Source organism: Natrix helvetica (genome assembly GCF_964273705.1).
Source record: "Natrix helvetica genome assembly, chromosome: 7".
Lineage (NCBI taxonomy): Eukaryota > Metazoa > Chordata > Lepidosauria > Squamata > Natricidae > Natrix > Natrix helvetica.
Window position 1 is genome coordinate 16,239,638 of NC_138558.1, and position 22,679 is coordinate 16,262,316.

The following is a 22,679-nucleotide window of genomic DNA, read 5'->3' on the forward strand; positions in this document are numbered from 1 at the left end:
ATATGTATACAAAGAGGAGCATTAAATAATAACAACAAATGTGCAAACGAATTGAAGCACTTAGTGAGAAATACCCCCCCCCCCGGGCATCTATATATTTCTTCTTTTTTTTACAGTTTATTTATGCATTTTCACTTTACCTACATAAGTGCTTAGTGAACAGCGTATTGCCTGGATCATTTTGCTGATATAATAATACTTTTCCCACTCCTAATTTCTACTTCTATTATCCAACCATTTTTAAAACAAGTCCCATGTTCAAAAATACTCTTATCTTCTTTCTCTTTTATCTTTAATGTCAATCAGTCCATTTCTGCACAATCTAAAAAAAATGTAATTACATTTTCTTCTTTAGATGTTTCCTCATTTGGTAGGTACCGATTCATAAGAATAGTCAAAACTGAAGCAAACATACAACTATAGTCTCATTCACCAGAAAGTACAGTAAATTAGGCCTCTAAAGCCAATGGTTTTCCATCTGTTGTACGAGATAATCAGGAATCAAAATCTACAGGGAAGAAGGAAAAGAAGTGTTATAATCAATGTTGTAATCTTACGCAACTGCTGCTTTTAATTGATCGTTTTATTGTTTATATTTCTACAGATTTGGATTATTACTTTGCATTTAGATTTATTGTGGTTTTTATTGTCTTGAAAAAATCTTAGAAGATGTCTAAGAAAAGCTTCAGGTGCCTTTAATGCTCATTACCAAAGGAATTAATATTTTTTTTTGTTATCCATCTGCTCAGAGGGTAGACATTTCGTCAAGGCATCACTGATTTCCATTAAGTCTGACCATAATTTGAAATTTAGAAAATATCATTTCCCCCCCCCCCCCCTTTCTCAGAATCAGTTGTGGAATATCTGGATTCAAGTGTGAAATATTCTACCTAAAAGGAATTACAGATATTCTTTGACTTACAACCATTGGGATCAAAATTTCTGTCATAAATTGGTACGGTCATGACATTAGCAAACATGAGTTTCGAACCATTTTTGCCACAGTCTGTAAGCAAATGAGGTGGCCATTAATCAAATCCAACTTTCCCAATTGACATTGACTTATCAGAAACCATCTGGAAGGTCATATATCACCAGGGAAGGGGGGCTGAAACATAACTTTGAGGACAGGTGGTAGGTACCTTTTCCAAGGCCATCATAACCTTGAACTGTTGTTAAATCAACCATGAGAAGTCAAGAAACTGCCTTTATAGCCATAAAACACAATCCTATAAATTCACTTCAGCACTTCATTCTGTGCTAAAATGCCTTCAACAACGCTTTGGTGCCAAATTTTAGAAAAATTAAGATGCCAGTATGAAATGGATATGAAGATGCAAATTTTTACATTATAAAACAAGCACGCCACAGACAGAAAAGTTTCTTTTCCCTTCCCCAATTCATTCCCCATCTTTCCAAAATAAATTGTGCTACCAATCCCTAAAATATTGCAGTGGGAAGAAGCATCCAAAATATTGCCAAAATATACTACACTGGAACATGTGGTATTTATGAGCCAAGACATTTGGTAGTAATTAAATTTTAAAACCTTGTTTTTACTCCACTGAAATTAATGCCACCAAATTCAAGCACTGATATATTCATTCCCACCCCCAAAGCTACAAACCATGGTCCTCACACCATATTTTTTTTAAAAAACGCCACATATATTTTTACGCGCATCTTTATATTTAAATATTTATACAGTGATGTCCGCACGCACACGAGATGTGATTACTATTTTGCATATATTGCTTATTTTATAGAAATTTCTGTAAAGGCTGTGTACCCGAGTTTGTTGCTGACTGAGCTAAGCAGAATGGATTACTTCAAGTGTAGCAGATCCTTAAATCAAAGCAAAGTATCTTTTTTTTTTTAAATAAAAGTGGTAGGGAACTGATTTGGTTGCTTAAAAACAAGGAGTTACTGGTGGACATCTTGAAAATCAGAAAGGCCCTTGAGCATCGTCCAAAAGTTGGCAGCTTGCATGTACAGGCCAAAGAGAGTCCTGTGTGACATTTTAAAGGGAAAACAATCAAAATATGAATGATTGACAAATTAATCACTGTGGTGCTGTCTTTCTGCACAAGTAGATAATTAAGGCATTGGAGCAACGAGATCATTAAGATATTAGAGCATTTGCCATCACTGTGTTCTCATTGGAAGCCTCTCTTGCAATCTCTCTCTCTCTCTCTCTCTCTCTCTCTCTCTCCGCCTGTCTGTCTGTCTATCTATCTATCTATCTATCTATCTATCTATCTATCTATCTATCTATCTATCTATCTATCTATCATCTATCTACACACACACACACACACACACACACACACACACACACACACAATGGGTATGTGTGGGTTGTGTGTATGTTCCAGCATAACTCTGGAACTCCTTGAGCAATTTCAACCAAACTTGATACACAGATGACTTCCTCTCTGGAAACAAATGCTGTGGGGGTAAAATACCCCTAACACCCCTCAGGGTGTGTTTTCTGTTGGTACAGCCTGTTGTGTCTTACAATGGCTTCTACTATACTGCCATAAAATGGCTTCTACTGTACAGTGCAGTGAAGTTGCCATGGTAACAGCTTCACAGTACTCCACAAGGAGGCTCCCTCTGCTAAGGGGGAAAATCCAACATTAGAAATTATGTTTGGTCCCGACATTTTCCTCCTATAAATAAATACCCGGGCAATGCCGGGTTATCAGCTAGTAGTATATAAGATTGGTAAAACTACTTTAGGCATATACTTTTTGAAATGAAGAAGGTACATTACCTTAACTGCACAATATCTACCAGCATTACCTTTGATCATGCATGTTGATGGTGATAAAGTCTGAATGGAGAATACAATGGAAAAGATGATGTATAGTAGAATTTAAGAGCAGAATTAAAGAGAGGCAGTGACCTGGACTTACCAAGTAAAAGCAGCAGGTAGGTTGAAGGGCCTGGTCGTACCAGGAACCCCAAATACTCTTGCTCCCATAAAACACCCAGTTCTCTGGTTTCAGAAAGGAGGGAAGGTAAGAGAATGCAACAGAAGAATCAGTATCATTGATAGCCAACGTGTATTCATCACATTCCACAGGATTTGGGCTTCTCTTTGTACTGGAACTTAAAGAACCTGGCACCTGGCCAATTCTGTGGAATAATGATTTAAAGAAAAACCAGAAAGGAAAGGACATGAAGAAATGTCAGCAAATTGATTGACATATTTTGTACTACTTCCAAAAGGCTGCTGTTAAACATACAAAGTTAACGAAGTTAAGCATGCAACAGCAAGCTTCAGATGAATATTTCCTTAACGTGCAAATGCAAGTTTCTATTTGAAATTTTTGTAGTGTCAAATACACTCCGTTGCCCCAATTTTATCCTCTTTCCTCGACTCTCCTGTGTTCTGCGTTGAAAAATATAAATGTGTCTTGAGTTTTAAATCTGGTGTAGTTGAGATTATAAAATGAAATTAAATAAAACACTTGTATCCAGATGAGGAACGTGAAGTTAATAGGACTCTCTAATGACACGGCTTTTTACTTCAAAACGTGAGTGCCTAACAGATATTCGATTCAATCCAGTATGAAAACTACAAAACACCAGGTTTTTTTTTCATTTGCAAATGAAATGCATTTAAGTAGAGGTTATTATTCAAATGAATGGTATTAAATATAGATTATTTTTCAATTAAGATATTTCTCCTGTGATATATATATACTGTATATATATGGCTGGGAGACAAATTATAATTATTTTCTCCAAAGTCTTTTTAAGCAAGTAGCTGGCAGCGTAGCAGCAAATCCTAGTGAGATTATCAACAAGACTTTCATATGTCTTGATTGCAGTATTCATACAATATATCTTGAGGGGTAATGGTGATTGTCCAGCTTTTGCATAGATTATGCAATTAGAATTTTTTTTGGGGGGGGGGGAGCAGTAAGACTAAAAATAATATGATATCAAGATAGGATTATCCCAGAGACAGGGACATATTGATTCTCTCATTCAAAAATGAAATAGAATAACTTTGGGAAGGGGCTGAGAGTTGATTAGCCCATATATTATATATTACTAATTTTATTTATTACCCATCTCAAAGCAACCCTTGAGAGTCCTACTAGGGAATTTACTCTAGAACAGGGGTGTCAAACTCACATTTTCATGGTGGCATCATGTGACATATCGGGACTTTTCCTCCTTTTGATAAACCGGGCGTGGGTGTGGCCAGCATATGGCGCATGTGGCCTGCGGGCTGCAAGTTTGTCAGCCCTGCGCTAGAAAGTGGAAAATGCCTGTAAAAAGAAGTTAGTAAGAACTGGAGCAAATTTAAATAGAATTATTTTAATGTTAGTTTGATTGAAAGGTAATGAAGTTCAACTAGTATAACTATCTCTGCTGTGTTTAATCATTCCTCCTTCGGTCATATTGCAAATTACAACTTAACAGCAACTTTTAGAGGGCCTGTCCTAAAATGCTCTGAAGGAAATCTCAAGAAATAGACTTCTTGCATAGTTGGAATTTAATAGCCTGCAACTATTATTTAAACCTAGTTTTAGAAAAACCTAAACATGACTATATATTGTCGGCATCTATTGATGGTATTGTGAATGGAATATAATCAATTAAAACAATATAGTAATGCTAAACACTCAAAACGTTTGGCGGTTCAAATCCCTAGTGCCACATAATGGAGTGAGCTCCCATTACTTGTCCCAGCTTCGGCCAACCTAGCAGTTCAAAAGCATGTAAAAATGCAAATAGAAAAATAGGAACCATCTTTGGTGGGAAGCCAACAGCATTCCATGCCGCTTCGGCGTTTAGTCATGTTGGCCACATGACCATGTAGACGTCTTCAGACAGCGCTGGCTTTTTGGCTTTGAAATGGAGATGAGCACTGCCCCCTAGAGTCAGGAATGACTAGCAAATATGTGCGAGGTGAACCTTTAACTTTACCTTTATCAAGTCCTTCCCAAGGATCCTGGATAGAGAGAGGTTGTTGCTTGATGATGTTACAAGTATTGTTGTAGGATGAAAGCTGTTCCAAGTAAAGCTGCCTTTTGCAATTGACTGTCGGTGATTTTGTCAATGCCAGTGGGGGTTCATGTGATGCTTCAAGATGATTAGGGATTGCACCCAAGGCACCTGTCGCTCTTGGTACTATCTTTGCTTTCTTTTTTCCACAGTCATTCTATTTCTGTTTGCCGCCCTTCGCATTTTGTGATTTTCTCCAGTTCTTTCTGCCAAGTCCAGCGATTGACTCCCATTATCCAGCCTTTTTTTGGGGGGGGGGGGGTCTTTTTTATCGGAAATTCTTAAGTCTTGATATTATGTGGGAGATGCTTATCTGTTTGAATTCAGAGTTTTTGCCACCTGACTCTCGGCAGTTTATAATTGTTAAATTGTAGAGCAGGAAGGAGGAAACTTTGCAACCTGAAACCTACATTTTGTCTTACTGTCTTTGCAGGAACATCAGTCATGATAACATGACATCATCCCTGATATGAACCGGGCTGAAATTTGAGAAAGCTTAAAGCTCAAACCCTAAATCAGGGCTGTCAAACTCATGGCCCATGTGCTGGCCACGCCCATGCCTTGTTTAGCAAAGGGGGAGAAAGTCCTGATATGTCATGTGATGACATGGGTTTGACACTCCTGCCCTAAATCAATATGCTACCATGGCCCAATTTTTGGAGGAAGGCAAAAGATGAGGCTATCTTCAAACATTGCAAAGTTTACTGCATTCCTTTTGCTCTCCAAGCACTCTAGCATTGTTCTCTAGATGAATTTTTTTTAAAAAATGTGTCCCAACGGACATAAAGGTGCTACAGGTGATCTAATAGTGATAAGGAAATGCCACTTGTCGTGACTCCAATTAATACTAAAATGAAACATTTGCGTGGAACAGTACCATTATTATTTAACAGCTGCTTGATAATGAGCATTCTTGTTTTATTTAATGCCTGCAATTTACATAAAGCTAATAGGAATTTACTTTACACTGAACAGAATCAAATCATTGTCCCATCTTGCTTAGTATTCACTCTGCTGATAGTCAGCAGCTATCAAACAGCTGCTGGATACCAGGGATTAAACCTGTGAACTTCTACAGGAAAAGTAGACCAGGGGTGAGATTCTACCGGTTCGGCCCAGTTTGGGTGAATCGGTAGATCAGTTGAGAGTGAACCGGTTCTCTCTGACCTTCAGGTGGGCCCGCCGCCCACCCCCAGGTTATACTCACCTATATTTCCTTGTTTTTAGCCCAGCTGATTGGTGCAGCAGAGTGGATTGCCGCACCTCAGTTGTTTTCCTGTCAACTGTGCACATGCTTGCAGCGCGCATCCAGCGCAAGCCTACTCAGCGAACCGGTTGTTAAACCAGTAGGATCCCACCCAGGGGAGGGTTCCGGTTTCTTTTACTGCTGGTTCACTCAGCCCACAGAGGCCAACTTGAATGCTGATCTGGCCCTCAAAAAAATCGAGTTTCATACCTCTGCCTTAGAGTCACCTTTTCCAATCGGAATTCTTCTCAAATATCTGGATTCAACTCCTAGTATTCCCTTGCCTGCAGGACAAAAATCACAAACTGGAAGATACCCAAAATGGTGAACACTGGAAGTCTTTAAGAAGATGTTGGATAGCCATTTGTCTGAAACGGTATAGGGTTTCCTGCCTAGGCAGGGGGTTGGACTAGAAGACCTCCAAGGTCCCTTCCAACTCTGCTATTGTATTGTATTATATTGTATTGTATTGAAGGCTGATAAGGGCACGTCTATATTACTGTTTGCTTGAGGGCTTTAATGGTATGAATGAAGGATGTCATATATAATTAGCACATCTGGAAAATACACCACAGAGAGGTTTAAAATCGGTGAGATATCGGTGAGATATGATACACCATTAGCACTAGGTAAATTGAAGTGGAAACTTTTATAAGTCTAGTTTTCAATTAATGGAAGTTGATTGGGATTGAATATGCGTAGCTGCTTTATAATATTCACACATATCTGTCTCTCGGGCCTGGGATTACTGATAAATCTGGCCCATTATAGTCCCCAAAAATAGTGGTTCTCCAAGGTCTTAGGTGAAAATTGATTTTCAGTTCTCCATAGTACAGACTACTATTTACTGATGCCAGAGATAGACGCTAGCATTTCACAGCGAAGGTGGGGATATTGATATATTCTTCTATGGCAGAATTCAGCATTGCTAAAATAATTTTCCAGCCATGCACTGAATATTATTATTTTGCACTGAAAATCCTTATAAAGACATAATGTTTCTCAGCATTTTGAGAATCTGCAATGCAGTGACATACAAAAAAAAAAAAAGTTAACTGGAGAAGTTATGAGAAATATAAGTCACACAAACTTACCCATTAGTTTCAACAACTTGTCATTTGTTTCCTTGAAAGATTATAAAAGCATACCTAGTTATCTGTTTTTTTAAATAAGAAAATGAATTCAACTTTTGGCATAAATATTAAAAGCTCCTGTGATTTGTTTAGCTACTGTTACACTGTCAATCTTTTTGAATATCAGTATTTCTTTAATTAAGAATATACACTCAGTCAAGCCACCACAAATGACTTATAAAAGTAAATCCATGTAAAAACTCAAATCAAATGATGGTGATGGCTTGATTAAATGTCAGTAAAACCAACAGTTAATAAAAACAGAAATTAAAAATACATCCAACGCTAAGACATTTTTAATAAACTGTTTCTGTATTCTTGGGCTAATATTTAAAGGATGCTTGTGCTGTTGGAAGAGTTGTGTGAAAAGAAAAAAAGCTGTGTGTCATTTGGGTAATATACATTCTGTTGTAATAGACATCGCTTGAGTACAATTTGGCCAAAGTTTCACTCTTTAAGTATTTTCCATTAAGAATTGGAAAAAAAAATCCTATTTGTGTCCAGAATTCTTAACTGTGTTTCGAATGGACAGTGTTCCTTTCGATGGGAAAAAAAACACCTTTGCATTGATACAAAGCAATTTTTTCTACAGTCCTTCTGTTAAATTGTCAAACGTTTTCATTTCATTTATTTTTATATAGGTACTGTATTTTTCGGAGCATAAGACCCACCCTTTTCCCTCAAAAAAAGAGGCTGAGAATCTGGGTGCATCTTATACATTGAATACAGCATTTTTTGCCTCCTGAAATCCCGCCCCTTCACCAAAATGGCCATGCATAGCCTTTAGGTGGCTTTCAGAGAGTGCCTGGGGCTGGGGAGGGCAGAAATGAGTGAAAAACAGCCCGTTTTTTGCTCAGTTTTGCCCAATTCCCAATAGCTCCCAGGAGCACTCTACAAGCCTCCTAAAGCAGGGGTGTCCAAACTTGAGAACTTTAAGACTTGTGGACTTCAACTCCCAGAATTCCCCAGGCTGGGGAATTCTGGGAGTTGAAGTCCACAAGTCTTAAAGTTCTCAAGTTTGGACACCCCTGTCCTAAAGGCTATTCATGTCCTTTTTTTTTTTCAAAAGGGCCCATTTTAGCAAAAAATGGACCATTTTCTGGAGTGCAAAAAAAAAAAAAATTTTAAATTTGCCTCTTCAAAACCTTGGTGCATCTTGTACTTCGGTGGGTATTATACGCCGAAAAATACGGTAGTCCTTGATGTACAACCACAACGGAGCCCAAAATTTATGTTGCAAAGTGAGAAATGTGTTAAGCATCCAAATGTAAATCACATAACCATGGGGATGCCGCCATGGTCATAAGTGTGAAAAATGGTCATGTCACTTTTTTCAGTGTCTTCCTAACTTTGAACAGTCACTAAACAAACTGTTGTAAGTGGAGGACTACCTGTACTGCTTTGGTTATTTTTATAGATAACTCAAGGAAACAAACATACCTAATACTCTTTCCTCCTCCTGTTTTCCCCTGTAGATGGGCTGAGAGAGAGGAACTGATGCAAGGTTACCCAGTCAGTTTTTATGCTTTAGGTTGGACTAGAGCCCACAGACTCCTGATAATTATCCCCAAATCACCCAGTAGTGTTTTGTGACTAAGTCAGAACTAGAACTCACATTCTCCTGGTTTCTAGCTAGATCAAATTGGTTTATCTTTAATTTAAATGGTGGTTTGTACAGCACATACACACAAACAACTGTGAGTGAGAGCCCTGCAATCTTTCTTTAGAATTCCAGAGCTTAGATTAGAGAAAAGGACATTAATAAAACTAATTTGCCAAAGTAATTGAGGCTGACCAGATTGCAATTCCTGTCCACACCCTAGATCAAAGGTGTCAAACTCAAGGCTCGCCGACCGGATCCAGCCCACGGGGTGATTAGATGTGGTCTGCGTGGCCGACCTAGAAACAGCGAATGACTGGCCCTTGGCCCTCCCGAGCTGCGTTTTCGTTGGCAGAGGGTCACACCTGAAAATGTAGCACTCGGGCCCCCACAGATCTTCACACACGAGTGACGTCGAGCTGGCCATGTCCACACTGCCCCCCCCAGGTCAAACACAACCCTGATGCAGCTCTCAATGAAATTGAGTTTAACACCCCTATCCTAGATTGGTTTTTCGGGGGGGGGGGGGGAGAAAAATATCACTTTCAAAAACTTCAAACAATTCTAGTTTGCCTCAGCTGAGAAGTGGAGATAACCTCAAGATGACATACTTAAAAAAAAAAAAAGCATTGTTAGACATCTTCCGGGCACGACAAGCAGGATGTGAGAACAAGACATTTCTAAACTATTTCACCAACTTTGGAAGATTTTAGATATTAAATTAGGAAATGAAAATTGGAGAAGGCAGGCTAATCAATCTTTTCTTGTTTTTTTTTCTTCCGTATTGTTCTAAGCCACTTAGCACCCTGCCGAGTTTACAGGTGGTAAATTTACCAATTGTGCTTTAATTTCATTGCACCTGAAGCTTCTTTGCTCCGGGTTATTTGGATGAATGAGACCTTGGTTTTCCTGGCTAAGTAGATATTTGCCAGAAGGAACTTGATCAATGGAAACAGATTCAGGTTGCAAAAAAAAAAAAAAAATACAGTGGATGGTTTAGGTGCATCCCAAAATCAATAAATAGGAACAGGTCTTAACAAATTAAAATGAAGAACTATTACTTAGTCTAGCTAAATTATATTACATTGGATCATTTGTTGCAATGAACGCTGGTGGGCATGGAACCAAGGCACTGTACATATTAAGCAGTTGACATGCTGACAGATGGGATACATACTATGGGGCTGATTTTAACTGGCAAATTAAACTGGTGCTAGTAAATTAGATCCGCAGTTACATAAACTGCCAGGGCTACAAAAGCTGTTTAAAATCGTGTGAGTATAGAAAGGGGGCAAGCAGTTTTCCTTTTTTATCTCCTTTCTATAAAATCATCAGTGTTGATTACATTAAGCCACAAACTGCTGCAGAGTGAAATATTTCTGTTTATGGCTTTGACCTCTTGTGCTAAAGTCCCCCCCCCCCCAAAAAGCATCAGAAATTTCTTGGGGTTTTGCTTCTCATTCAATAAGCTTCTTTCCTTGCTCCTTGCTCCTAGGATTCCTCCTGTAAAAAATAAATTGAGCAATTAATCCATATCAGTCTGCATTAGCTTATTTTGGACTGGCCCACTCTTACTTTTGTAATGTTGGAATCCTTCAGACACTGGTCTTCTACTAAATACCATGTTGCTCATTTTTCTCTTGTGCCTGGATTTTGTTGTTTTAGCTTTTGCTGTGATTGTTCTTAAACGGAGGGCAACATACATATTTAGAATTTGAGCAAATGTGTCAGGGGTGGGTTGCTGGCGGCTTTATTGCTGATTTGCTATGCATGCGCTTTGTGCATGCGTGCCAGCCAGCTGGTCTTCAGGCATGCCTGGAACCAGAAACTAAGCTGCATGCCCGTGCACAGTTGCCTGTACATTGTTCTGCCCTTGCGCAGAACGTGACAAAATGACTAAAAAACAAGCCGGCAACAGGAGAGGTGACCGAGGAAGCAGTTCGGGGGCGTGGCCAGCCACTGTCCCTACCGGTTTGGTGACCCAGTCCCAATTTTCATTACTGTTTTGCCCGAACTGGTGCGAACCGGTAGCAACCCACCTCTGAATTGCATGTATTCCTTTGCAAATCTTCACAGCCTTTCCTTTGATTTTCTCTTTTCAGCCGGGTCACCCAAACCTAATTTGAGTGGGGGGTTTTTTCCACCACAAACATCCAGCTTTGATTTTGATAATGTAGTTTTCCTTGAGATGAACTTGGCCCATTTGACTTACTTTGGTTCTTTCTTTTGCTATGAATATTTTTCACCACGGGTCTTTTGCCAAAGATATTCTTGAACGAATAAAAATCCCCATCTGCAGTCAGCGTGTGTCAGTGACTCAACTCAGCACTTTTCAAAATAAACAGCTACTAATGAAGCTAAGGAACAATATGAGAGAAAAGGGTACCAGACATGCAGCTTTGGGGGATCCCTGAACCGACAGCTTTGAAGATTAAAAAAAAAAAACTTTGGTGGCTTCTCTAAATTTACTTCCAAATGTCTTTATCTGATTGCTTAAACGAAACTGAAATGAATGCACAAAAAGATTTCCACTGTGCCTATTTGCACAGACACTGGGGAAATAATAAATGGAGGTTTGGAGATGCTAGACCCAGATAAAAGAAAAGAACAAAGCTCAATTTTTTTTCTTTTTATTGAGAAAACACAGCTTTGTTATATGCCTAGTGAATAGGAAAACAACCTTCCCCGTGTTATCCTACCTCTTAACCTGCCTGCCAAACCCATCAAACTACACATGTTTTCAGTTCATACATTAGAGTTAACATCTCCTCTCTGGTATGATCCTAAGCACATATGCAACAAGAATTCCTCAGTTCCTCTCTTTTTGTGAGAGATAAACTATTTGGGCTCTTTTGGAAAACATGACCAAATTTTGGAAGATGTGTTATGCTAAGGCACTGTTGGCGAACCTTTCCGAGTGCTGAAATGGGACCATGTGCATGCACGAGTGGTGGGTTCTTACTGGTTCGGCTGAACTGGTAGTAGTCTGACAATTCAGGCCTGCCATGCCCCCAAACCGGTTCTCTGGGTGGAGCCGTAGGTGCCGACATCTTGTTTTTTGCTTCTGCACATGCGCAGAATAAATTTTATTGCATTGCGCATGCGTGTGTAGAGCGCAGCGCACATCAAGTGCATGCAGTGTGCCCATGAGCGAACCAACAATAGTACCTGCCGGAACGGGCCCATGGCATGCCCGCATGCACAGGAGAGCACCAAAAACCGGAAGAACAGCTCCCTGGTGCGCATATGTGCACCGGGAAGCTGAGCTTCTGGTTCCTGGCCCGTATGCACGCACAAAGACCAGCTGGCCAGCACACACGTGTGTGCCAGAAACTGTAAGCTCAGCCTCCCGGCATGCGCATGCATGCCAGGGAGCTGCTCTTCTGGTTTTTGGCTCTCCCGTGTATGTGAAAACCAGCTGGCTGGCATGCATGTGCTAAAACCTGGAAGAGCAACGGTCGATGGCTAGCATGCCCAGAGACACTTCCGTGCCACTTCCGGCACACGTGCCATAGGTTCACCTTAAGGGTTCTAAGAGCAGAAATAAAGAGCAAAGATTCTCTTTCTTATTAAATTTAGAATTTGTCAGAAGTATTTTTCAGGGAACAAGCTGGCATTGAACTAATACCTGTTCCAAGGTTTTCTGTTCTCTAGAGAAATAAAGAAAAGTTAACTAAGAACGGTGATAAGTACATAATATCTTTTTATGTATTGGTTTCTAAATCTAATATTTTGTCCCTGGCGATTATTGGCTCTATACAAATTTAGTTTTTGTGTATGTATGCAAATTGGCAACTATTTGCATTACAGATGCTTCTACATCACAGTAAGCCAGAATCGTCTTGGGATATGCTCAGATTCTTAACATTCTCCTGCATATTTTTCTGTAGGACGTTCTTCTAAATTGCTGTGTATGATTTAAAGAGACACTTCCTCCATCACTGATTATACTCACATGTAGCTACTTAACATTAGAAAGGAGGACTTTTGAAAACAATCTCTGTTTATTTTTCTTTCCCTTCATTATTCAAATAACATTCGATCAATCACAATATATTGTCGACTCTATTTTCCACAGGGAAAGGATGCTTTCCTCTGACAAAAAAAGGGATTGTTTCTTTTTTTTTTATTGTTTGTCACACTGTCAGCCAGATTTGGCATTTTTATCCCGCTATCAAGTTCTTCCCAAGGACCTGGGATAGGCAAATGATAATGTTTTGTGGAGTTAGAGGCATGTTGTCGCATTATATAAGCTCTTCTGAATAAAGCTGCCTTTTGCAATTGACTGACAATGAATTTGTCAATGCTAATGGTTTTCAAATGGTATTTCAGTTGTTTAGGATTGTGCCCAACCTCGCTGTTAACAATGGTACTACCTGTGTTTTCTTTTGCCACTGTCGTTCGATTTCTATTTGTAGATCTTTGCCACTGTCGTTCAATTTCTATTTGTAGATCTTTGTACTTTGTCATTGTTGCTGTTGTTGTTATTATAACTTTGTCATTGTTGCTGTTGTTGTTATTATTATTAATTAAACATTAAACTCAGTCCACCAAACAAATGATACAAAAATGTATCACAAATGTCATTGATTGGCTCTGATGGTTAATACGGGTTGCTGCCAGCATCCTAGGTATCAACCAAGTATCTTCTTAAAATGTACGATGTTCCGAACAGCACAGTTTTTTGCAGTTCCGCTGGTGTTATTGCAGGAAGCTGCAATTTGTTTATGTATTTTGTAAAATTCTTGGACATGGTACCAAGTGCCCCGATGACAATGGGTATCACTGTTACATCTTTGACCAATAGCTGTGTAGTTTTGATGGCCAGGTCGTGATATTTTGTGATTTTTTCCCAGTTCTTTTTCTTTGACTCTTGCATCTCCTGGTACAGCGATGGTGATTATTATTATGATTATTATTAACTTTTATTCATTAAACATGAAACTCAGTCAACTGATCATTTTAAAATGTATCACAAATATCATTGGCTGGCGCTGATAGTTGATACAAGTTGCTGCCAGCATCCTAGGTATCAACCAAGTATCTTCTTAATTATTAATATTGTTGTTGATATCTTACATTATTTTCTATAACCCTTATTATTTGTTGAGTAAGTGCATAAGTTGCGGGATTCTATTCCTCCCATATGTTGAAGTTCAAGAGATATCCTCCTGAAAAATAAGAGCATGGTGGTAAGAATTGCCAAGATGCTACATCAAGATGTGGAAATATAGAAGTTTAATGGAAAGAAGATTTGAGACTTCTAGGCTTTTACCCTCTAAATTCTAGTTCATAAAGGTAAAAGATTGGAAGTCTCAAGTCTTCTCTCCCTCAATCTTGTTGCTGTGTCTAAAGGATTATATGTGCAAGCCTTACTGTAACTGATCACAGTAATGATGATAGCAAATGTTTTTATGTGTGGGCCAATCTGTGGTATGCCCATGGCATAGGGAAAATTGTGACTTCAAATGTAAGAGAAGTAAATAGTAGAGAGCATGCATTAGTGAATGATTGATTGACTGAATGTATGAATTCATGCATGAATGAAAAAAATGTCTGGGGAACTAACAGAAAGGAGAAGGATGCAATCGTTCTAAATGAAGGTGGCTCGATCTTGTAATGTTGAGGCTACCTACAGGGAAGTGAAAGTATAGATTCCATTATAAATGGAAATAGCTAAATGAAGCTATAAAGCATGAACTGCTTTGGCATGCAAATTGTTGTGGGGGGTCATACAAAAGTGATCATAGGCTGATAACCATTTTGGGAAAAACTGTGCAGTAGTTTGGATATGTAGATGGACTACCAGAAGGAAAAAAAATACCTTAAAATATGGAAGTGGTTCACCCATAGAGGAGAAGGGCTCTTTATATAACATGTGAATGAAGACTCTATTCTTGTTTGACAGTTAGTTGGAAAATGCTATTGTCTATTCTATGCCCATCTACTCTAGCAGTATATTCTCATAGTGACCGACCAACTGCACAGGGCAGCCCAAATGGCTTTCAGAGATAGTTACATTGCCATCAACACTAATAGCCATTGGTAGCCTGAACTACAACTCATGTAAAAGGGTATTCATTTGAAAGAATAGAGTAGAGTAGAGTAGAGTAGAGTAGAGTAGAGTAGAGTAGAGTAGAATAGAATAGAATAGAATAGAATCAGAATTGGAAGAGACCTTGGCGGTCTTCTAATCCATCTCCCTGCTCAAACAGGAAACCCTATACTATTGATAAAGTGCCTTGTGTAATTGTCACAATTTTGGATCAAAGCTGTATGAGAAATTGACATCAACAAAATTTGGAAACCAAACTGTTGCTTTATTCTTTTTCTTCAGCAAATTGCAAGAAATGTATGACTGAGAAAATGTATTATATGTTTCTTTCTTTAGAGACGGCCTATAACGAAGTGAACAGGCATGAATTATAAATTTATCTTGTGTGAGATTTGCCTGTATTTATCAAGTGATTTTCACTCTGATAAATTGATGAATATGAATTGAAAAAATATATATCACATTTTAAAACCAAAATTAATTTGGTTTGAATGTGAAGTGAATTTCTGCAGGTGATATATAAATATCAAAAAAAAAAAAAAACCCAACCCCAGAAATAGTGGATGAATATTTGAACCTTAACAGAATGTGTGCTAAAGATAAGGGAATGGAAGAAATGTTAAGCTCTACAAATGCTGTTAAGAAGGTCACAGGTAGTATGTTATCTGTTGCAAGGAATTAATGTTTGTCAGAATAAATGAAAATGTCTGTGTAAGAGACAAATGTGAAAGTTGGGTAAATTGGGGAAAAATACAAAAGTAAGGAGAATGCAGTGGCAATAGATGACTTAAGCACATGTGTAGAAATAGATGAATAATGAATTGGTGTGGAATGGATAGCTACGGAAGTAATCCATCAAGACGACTTTGTTATATAAAGAGAATAAATATTATATCTTAACAGAAATATGAAAAGGAAAAATGTGTAGGTCAAGAGAAACGGGGATTGTAGAGGCATGGTTAGACGAGGAACAACAATAACAAAAACTAATAGAGGCAATTAAAGAAGCAGTAGTTGCACGAGGAAGAAGCAGATTTTTTTTTTCTCACAATCAATTGGGTCTGATTCTTGGAGATTGAAGTCCCTACAGATTTTTTTAGCAAGATTTGCCATTGCCTCCTTCCTAGGCCTGGGAGAAAGTGACAGGCTCCATGGTGACCCAGCTCACTTTGTGCCTAAGGTGGGAATAGAATTCAGTCTTCTAATTTTTAGCCTGATACTGTAACCACGACACCAAACAGGCTCCCGGGGATAATATAGAGCAGTGTTTCTCAAACTTTTTTTAACCATCGCCCCCTTAAGACACAATTTGATTTGCCACCGCCCCCTAAAGATTATTTAATTGTATAATATACAAAATGTATTAAATTGCAAAATGTATTACATGTAAATGAATTTTAATGGTGCAGAACAATGTTTGATAAACTCAACTTTTATTCAGAACTTTTAATGAGATGGATGACACTGATGTTTCGCAACCAATTCACTCACTCTAGGATCGATGTTGCTTAGAAGTAGTCTCAAATCTCCCCTTTTTATCCGAAACTGGCATTTTCGCTCGTCAGATGTGCCAAGGACGCCTAAACTCTAAGGAAGAAGACCCAGCAACCCCAACAGCACAGCCATAGAAATTTAAATAGAATACCGTAGAAATTTGATCACCTTTCTATGAGATTCTATTGAAATTTCTATTCCTTGTGCTACTGGGGAAGCCTCCATTCCTGGCGCAGTGAAAGGAGGCTGACTCACACAGCAGTCACTGCGCACGGCAAACACTAGACCCCCAGTAGCACAGCCATAGAAATTTGAATAGGATATCATAGAAATTTGATCAGCATTCTATGGGATTTTATTGAATTTTTTATTCCTTGTGCTACTGGGGACGCAATGTTAGACCCAAGACTGACAAAGGAAGTGCACATTCGCTCGTATGAAAGCCATGTTTCCAACAGCAACGATCGGTGTTGCAGGTTTGCCCGCGTGCCGCGCGCAATGACTGCTGTGTGAGTCCGCCTAGTCACAGAACAAGTAATAAATAGAATTTGTTCAATGCCCCCTTCTGTACGTTCAACACCCCCATGTAAGGCGGAACTTCCTACCGCCCCCTTGCACTTCTTTAACGCCCCCCAAGGGGGCGGTACGGACCACTTTGAGAAACACTGATATAGAGGGATATAAAAGTATGAAGATGAATAGAAAATTGTATGGTGCAAGTTAGATTTAACTATTTTGAACCATTTGCTTCAAAATGTAAGGGACTGGTTTGGACAAAACTCAGCAACACTTTTCTGCATGGCTGTTGATAAAAATAGGATCGCCAACATGATTGTCAATGTCCGATGATGGATATGGCACAAGAAGAAGAAGATTTTTTTCTTATGTCATGTCTTCATTCCTTTGACTTACTATTTCTCACCCTGTTTTGCAAATTTTAGAATGTCGCTTAGCTCAAAGCGGAAAAAAATTGATGGGTATGGGTATGTCTGTGTAGATTTTAATCTCTAGTTTCTGAGCTGCATATTGCACGTTTGTGAGATTATGTATAGAAAGCCAGTTTATTGTATTGGTGAAGCCATCAGACCAGAAACCTGGATGACTTTGGGCAACTCATGCACTCTGAGCCCTAGGAGGCAAAAAGAAAAAAGAAAAAGAAAAGATTATATAGCCCATTGGTAGTTGATCATTTGTCAGCATCATTTAATCTTTCTATCGTTTGCCATTTATCCAATAGTTAGCAGAGTGGCAGACGACTTAAAAGCCAGATCCAGACAACACCGTAAATCATAGCTTGCTGAATCATGGTTTATTGAATGTATGTAAGCTTGCATGGCTCAACCAATCAGCAGTCAAAACACTTCACTATAAAGAAAGGAACTGAGTCAATCCCTGTTCAGTTGCTTGTAGTTTGCATAGCATATAGGAAGAGATCGTCTTGAAATTGCCAGCTTCAATTGCCAGTGAAAGGACAGGAAAACTGTTGTCTATATTACAATCACTAAACCCTGAACCCCAACACTGCTCAAACTATATCTCTATGTTTATGCAAAGTTTGTGAGCCTTGTGAGGTTGTGGGTAGTACTGCTGAGGGTCAGTATGTCTGACAATATCTCACTTGCCAGCCTTGTGGCTCTATTTGTTTCACTGGATTTTCATAATTTAGAAAAGGAAATTGGTATGATGCAAAGCAAAATGAAATGTGCTGCAGCTTGGGAAGGTTTATATACCTTTTAATAAACTTTGTCAGGAAAGACTTGTTCTGATACTTCGGCTAGTGAAACTGTATGGATCAATATCCATAGAAAAGCTCTTTATACTGCAAACCAACTCAAGCCAACTCTTAAAGAAGAGCAACTAAGATGATGAAAAGCTTGGAGACTAAAACACATGAAGAACGGTTGCAGGATTTGGGTTCGGCTAGTCTAGAGCAAAGGTGTCCAAACTTGGGAACTTTAAGACTTGTGGACTTCAACTCCCAGAATTCCCCAGCCAGCTATGCTGGTGGACTTCAACTCCCAGAATTCCCCACCAGCATAGCTGGCTGGGGAATTCTGGGAGTTGAAGTCCACAAGTCTTAAAGTTCCCAAGTTTGGACACCCCTGGTCTAGAGAAAAAGAAGGACTAGGGGGAAAATGATAGCAGTATTCCAGTATTTGAAAGGTTGCCACAAAGAAGAGGAGGTCAAATTATTCTCCAAAGCACTGGAGAGAAGGACAAGAAACAATGATAGAAACCAATCAAGGAGAGAAGCAACCTGGAATTAAAGAGAAAGTTCCTAATAGTGAGGACAATTAATGAGTGGGACAGCTTGTCTTCGGATGTTGTAGGGGCTTCATCACTGGAGATTCTTAAGAAAATACTGGACAGCTACCTGTCTGAAATGGTATAGGGTCTCTTGCTTGAGCAATGGTTTGGACTAGAAGACCTCCAAGGTCCCCTCTAGCTCTATTCTGATTGAGACACCCTTGAAAGCATTAAAGACTTACTGGTATTGAAGAAAGACTGGATTAGGCTGCTTCTTATAGCCTCAACATTTGCTCAATGCTCTCTTTGTTCCTAGGTAAATTACAATTTGAGAAAATCAAAAGTTGGAAGGGAATTCCGATCGCTGCTTTTCCTGTTCTATCTTATTACTTAGAATAATCTGCTAGTTCATTGCTAAAGGATGCTTTACAGTTTCCACATCATTAATCATTTTTCTCATTGCACTTATAATTACGTATGTTGAATTAACAAATTTAACATTGTTAAATTTATAGTGTAAAAAGCCAGTTAGAATGTGGTATTTGATTTTTTTTTTCATTTGGATGAACTTGACTGAATGTAGGAAGAGAACAAAAAATCCCTGTGTTTTCAATTTTTCTTGGACAAATTCATAGAGAGGTGCAAATGAGGAAATGTGGTAATTAGAGAATAATTATAATAACATAAAGGGAAAGTACAAAAGACAGTCGGTTCTCATATATAACAACCTGGGACTTTAGAACTGTAATATGTGTGGGTTTTTTTTCCTATCTTCAGAAAGCAGTGAGAAGCATAACTTGTTAATTGCAGTATGCCATAGCTTTTAAATAACTCCCTTAGAAGTTACCATGGTCCCTATTTGGGTAGCAAAGTATGTGTATGCTTTTGTCCATATCTTTGTGTATCTACAATCTACATACAAGCACACACATCTCTTTTTAAAACATTCAGTTATTTTTTTACTTGACAATATCAACACGAATACATTTAGAAGATGTGAATTTGGCAGGAGATATTATGACACTCTTTTTCAAGGAAATGAAAATGAATGCAACTTTTTGTAACTATAAGTAGGGAACTTGTACCACGGGAAGCCTTTAGCATTCTTTCTTAGAGAAGATGTGTTTCTTCTTCTTCTTGTGCCATATCCATCATCAGACGTTGGCGATTATGTGGGCAATCCTATTTTCATCAACCGCCGCATGAAAAAGTGCTGCTGAGTTTTGTCCAAACCAATTCCTTAGATTTTGAAGCCATGATGTTCTTCTTCCACCTGGACCTCATTTGCCTTCAATCTTTCCTTGGAGGATTAAGTGAAGTATGCCATATTTTTCTGAGTGTCGCATCACATGTCCCAAATACTCTAACTTTCGCTTTTTCATGGCTTTGATGATTTCCTTTTGCTTATCCAGGTGGCTTATCACCTCCTCATTTGTGATTTTGTCAGCCCAGCTTATACGTAACAGCTTATACGTCTGTAAATCCACATTTCAAATGCTTCTAGTTTCTTCAAGTGGCTTTCTGTCAGAGACCATCTCTCTCTACTCTGTAGAGCAGGATAGAAAAGATGTAACATCTGACACCTGAAGAGGTGTTTGGCTGTCTTTTTTCACACTTATCTCATGTTATTAGATGTCTCTGTTCATGAAATCTAGTTATATCTTTCCAGTTGTATATTTGTCCAGTGATGAGAACATAACATATTTTAGAACTTTTTCCAAGAGTTAAACATGGATCTCAGGACAGATGTTATGTTGCCAGGGTTACTCCAGGGTGTTGTGTATTTAGAAAGATGTAGGGTTCCTTGTCACTAGATCTAAAACAATGGGTGTGTTCAAAAGGAAGCCAGGCCGCATCTATTTGGAATGCAAGTCATCCCTTAGTAATACTTCAAAGTTATGATGATCCCCTCAGAAAGGAATTTGCGAACCAGATTCAAAGTTCCGATGGCTGGATCCCCGTGGGGTCACCTGATTGCATTTTGGGAGTTTGGCAACTGACCCACAATTACAGATGTTTTCAGCATCCCACAGCCATGTGACCACAATTTATTATGAGGTTTTTTTTTGTTTTGTTTTTGCTGGAAACCAACATTTACTTCCACATTCTAGCAATGAAAAAAAAACATTGCAGACAATAGGTTTGCTTAGCAATCCCAGCATTTGCTTAACAACCACCACACAAAAAGGGCCATAACATTCAGGAGGTCATTTGATGATGTGTTTTACGACTCGCACAACTTACAACCATCATTCTGGGCTCAATTACTGTCATAAGTTGAAGGCTGCTTGTAATTTAAATTGGATGCCTCTTTTGAAATAAAATGTTGGGATCCAAATGACATAACTGCACCAAAGAATGCAAACAACAACTTGGAGAAAAGCTTATGGTTTGGAATGAATGTTTTGATAAATATAATAACATATTAGAGTTATTTATGAATTTGGTATTATAAGACTAGGACAAGATTTCATTTTTAAACTATTTCCTGAGGTAAATAAATAAATGCTTTGTGCAGGAAAAATGTACCTGAAGTTTTGTTTCTTTTAAAGTTGAATCCTCTTTATATTCTTTATATTTGCAGGGAAATATCAGACATTGGTGTTCGTTGCTATTTTATTGATTTCTATTTCATACTTTTAAATTGCACCTCTCCTTCACAGAGGGGGCCTCGAACAATAAAGAAATTATCTCAAAATTAACATTAAAATTAATAAATAAATAAATTAGGATGACATTTTTTAAAATTATAGAATGGCAATTAAACATTAAAAGGGGAAAAATATGATGGCCATTTAACGGAATATTACAGGTAGGAACAAGGATCTTAATTTTAATGCAGAAGTGGTGAAAACACACCCAGTTGTGTAGCTGCGGAGATGAACAGGAACATTTTACCTGCCCTAAGCAACCTTGCTGAAAAGAGATGTTTTTTACTTCTAATATTTTTCTCCTTCCCTTTTCTGTTTCCTTTGCTCCAGGCTACATACCTAAACAAAATGGTGAGCCAAACACTCAACACAAAGGGCAAAAGATCAGTACATACAGCCACAGAGGACCATTTTAGATATTCACCAGGCAGCCCAGCCACTTCCTGTGAAAACAAAAACTGCCAGTTGTCAAGTGTCTGTCTCGGCAACCTCCTGAAGGAAAAAGAAATTGTGGAAGTTATCAAGCATACAAGAGACCCTTATGAAGACCTCCCTTCTGAGGTGAACCACAACGGCGTAACGGGAGTCATGCAAAGCGTGTCAAAATCAACAGCCAAGGCTGATAATGGTGCCATTTTCACGGGTCCTCCAAAAGATCAACCTTCCCTCAGTAGACAACCCTCCACATTCATAGGAAGGCTTGGACAACCTCCAAGAGGACCAATCTCTTTGCACATGTACAGCAGGAAAAACGTGTTCCTTCACCACAATCTTCACACCTCTGAACTTCAGACTTTAAGCCAGCAAGATGAGTAAAGAGAGTCCGCACGTATTTATTCAGGTGGACAATTTAACTGACTTCGATTCTTCTCAGCTGCTGCTACCCATTGTTCTACCTTTTTTAACGGTTGTTTCTGAAATTGGAGCTGTTCCTGTAAAATAAAGACAAGGATTGGGTGTGGGGGGCGGGGGGGGGGAGGATAGGGGAGCTAGCATGTTAACTTTAATGAGACATTGAAATGTTTTTTTCCAGAGTTCTCCAGACTGTAAATTCCAAATTTTTGTGAAGTTGATGATATAACTGCCTTGGCTTCCTATTGAATGGATGGGACACCTTGACTGAACATCTAGAAGAGGTCCAACTATCTATTTTTTTTCCTTTTGCTCTCCATCACTTGATTGCCTACAATTTGAGAAGAATATATCAAACAGCACTTCTGTTCTTTTA

The 22,679-nt window shown here is 38.7% G+C and overlaps 1 protein-coding gene across 3 annotated transcripts in view; it reads left to right on the forward strand.

The window, feature by feature from the left end:
* Positions 1-22,335, forward strand: part of CCSER1 (coiled-coil serine rich protein 1) — an 814,997-nt gene extending 792,662 nt beyond the window's left edge. For all 3 annotated transcript variants that reach the window (XM_081959555.1, XM_081959556.1, XM_081959557.1), the window contains exon 10: positions 21,782-22,335. In XM_081959555.1, the coding sequence (XP_081815681.1) occupies positions 21,782-22,267 (486 nt within the window). In that variant the 3' untranslated portion in view covers positions 22,268-22,335. The remainder of the gene's footprint in view (positions 1-21,781) is intronic.
* The last annotated feature ends 344 nt before the right edge of the window (positions 22,336-22,679 follow it).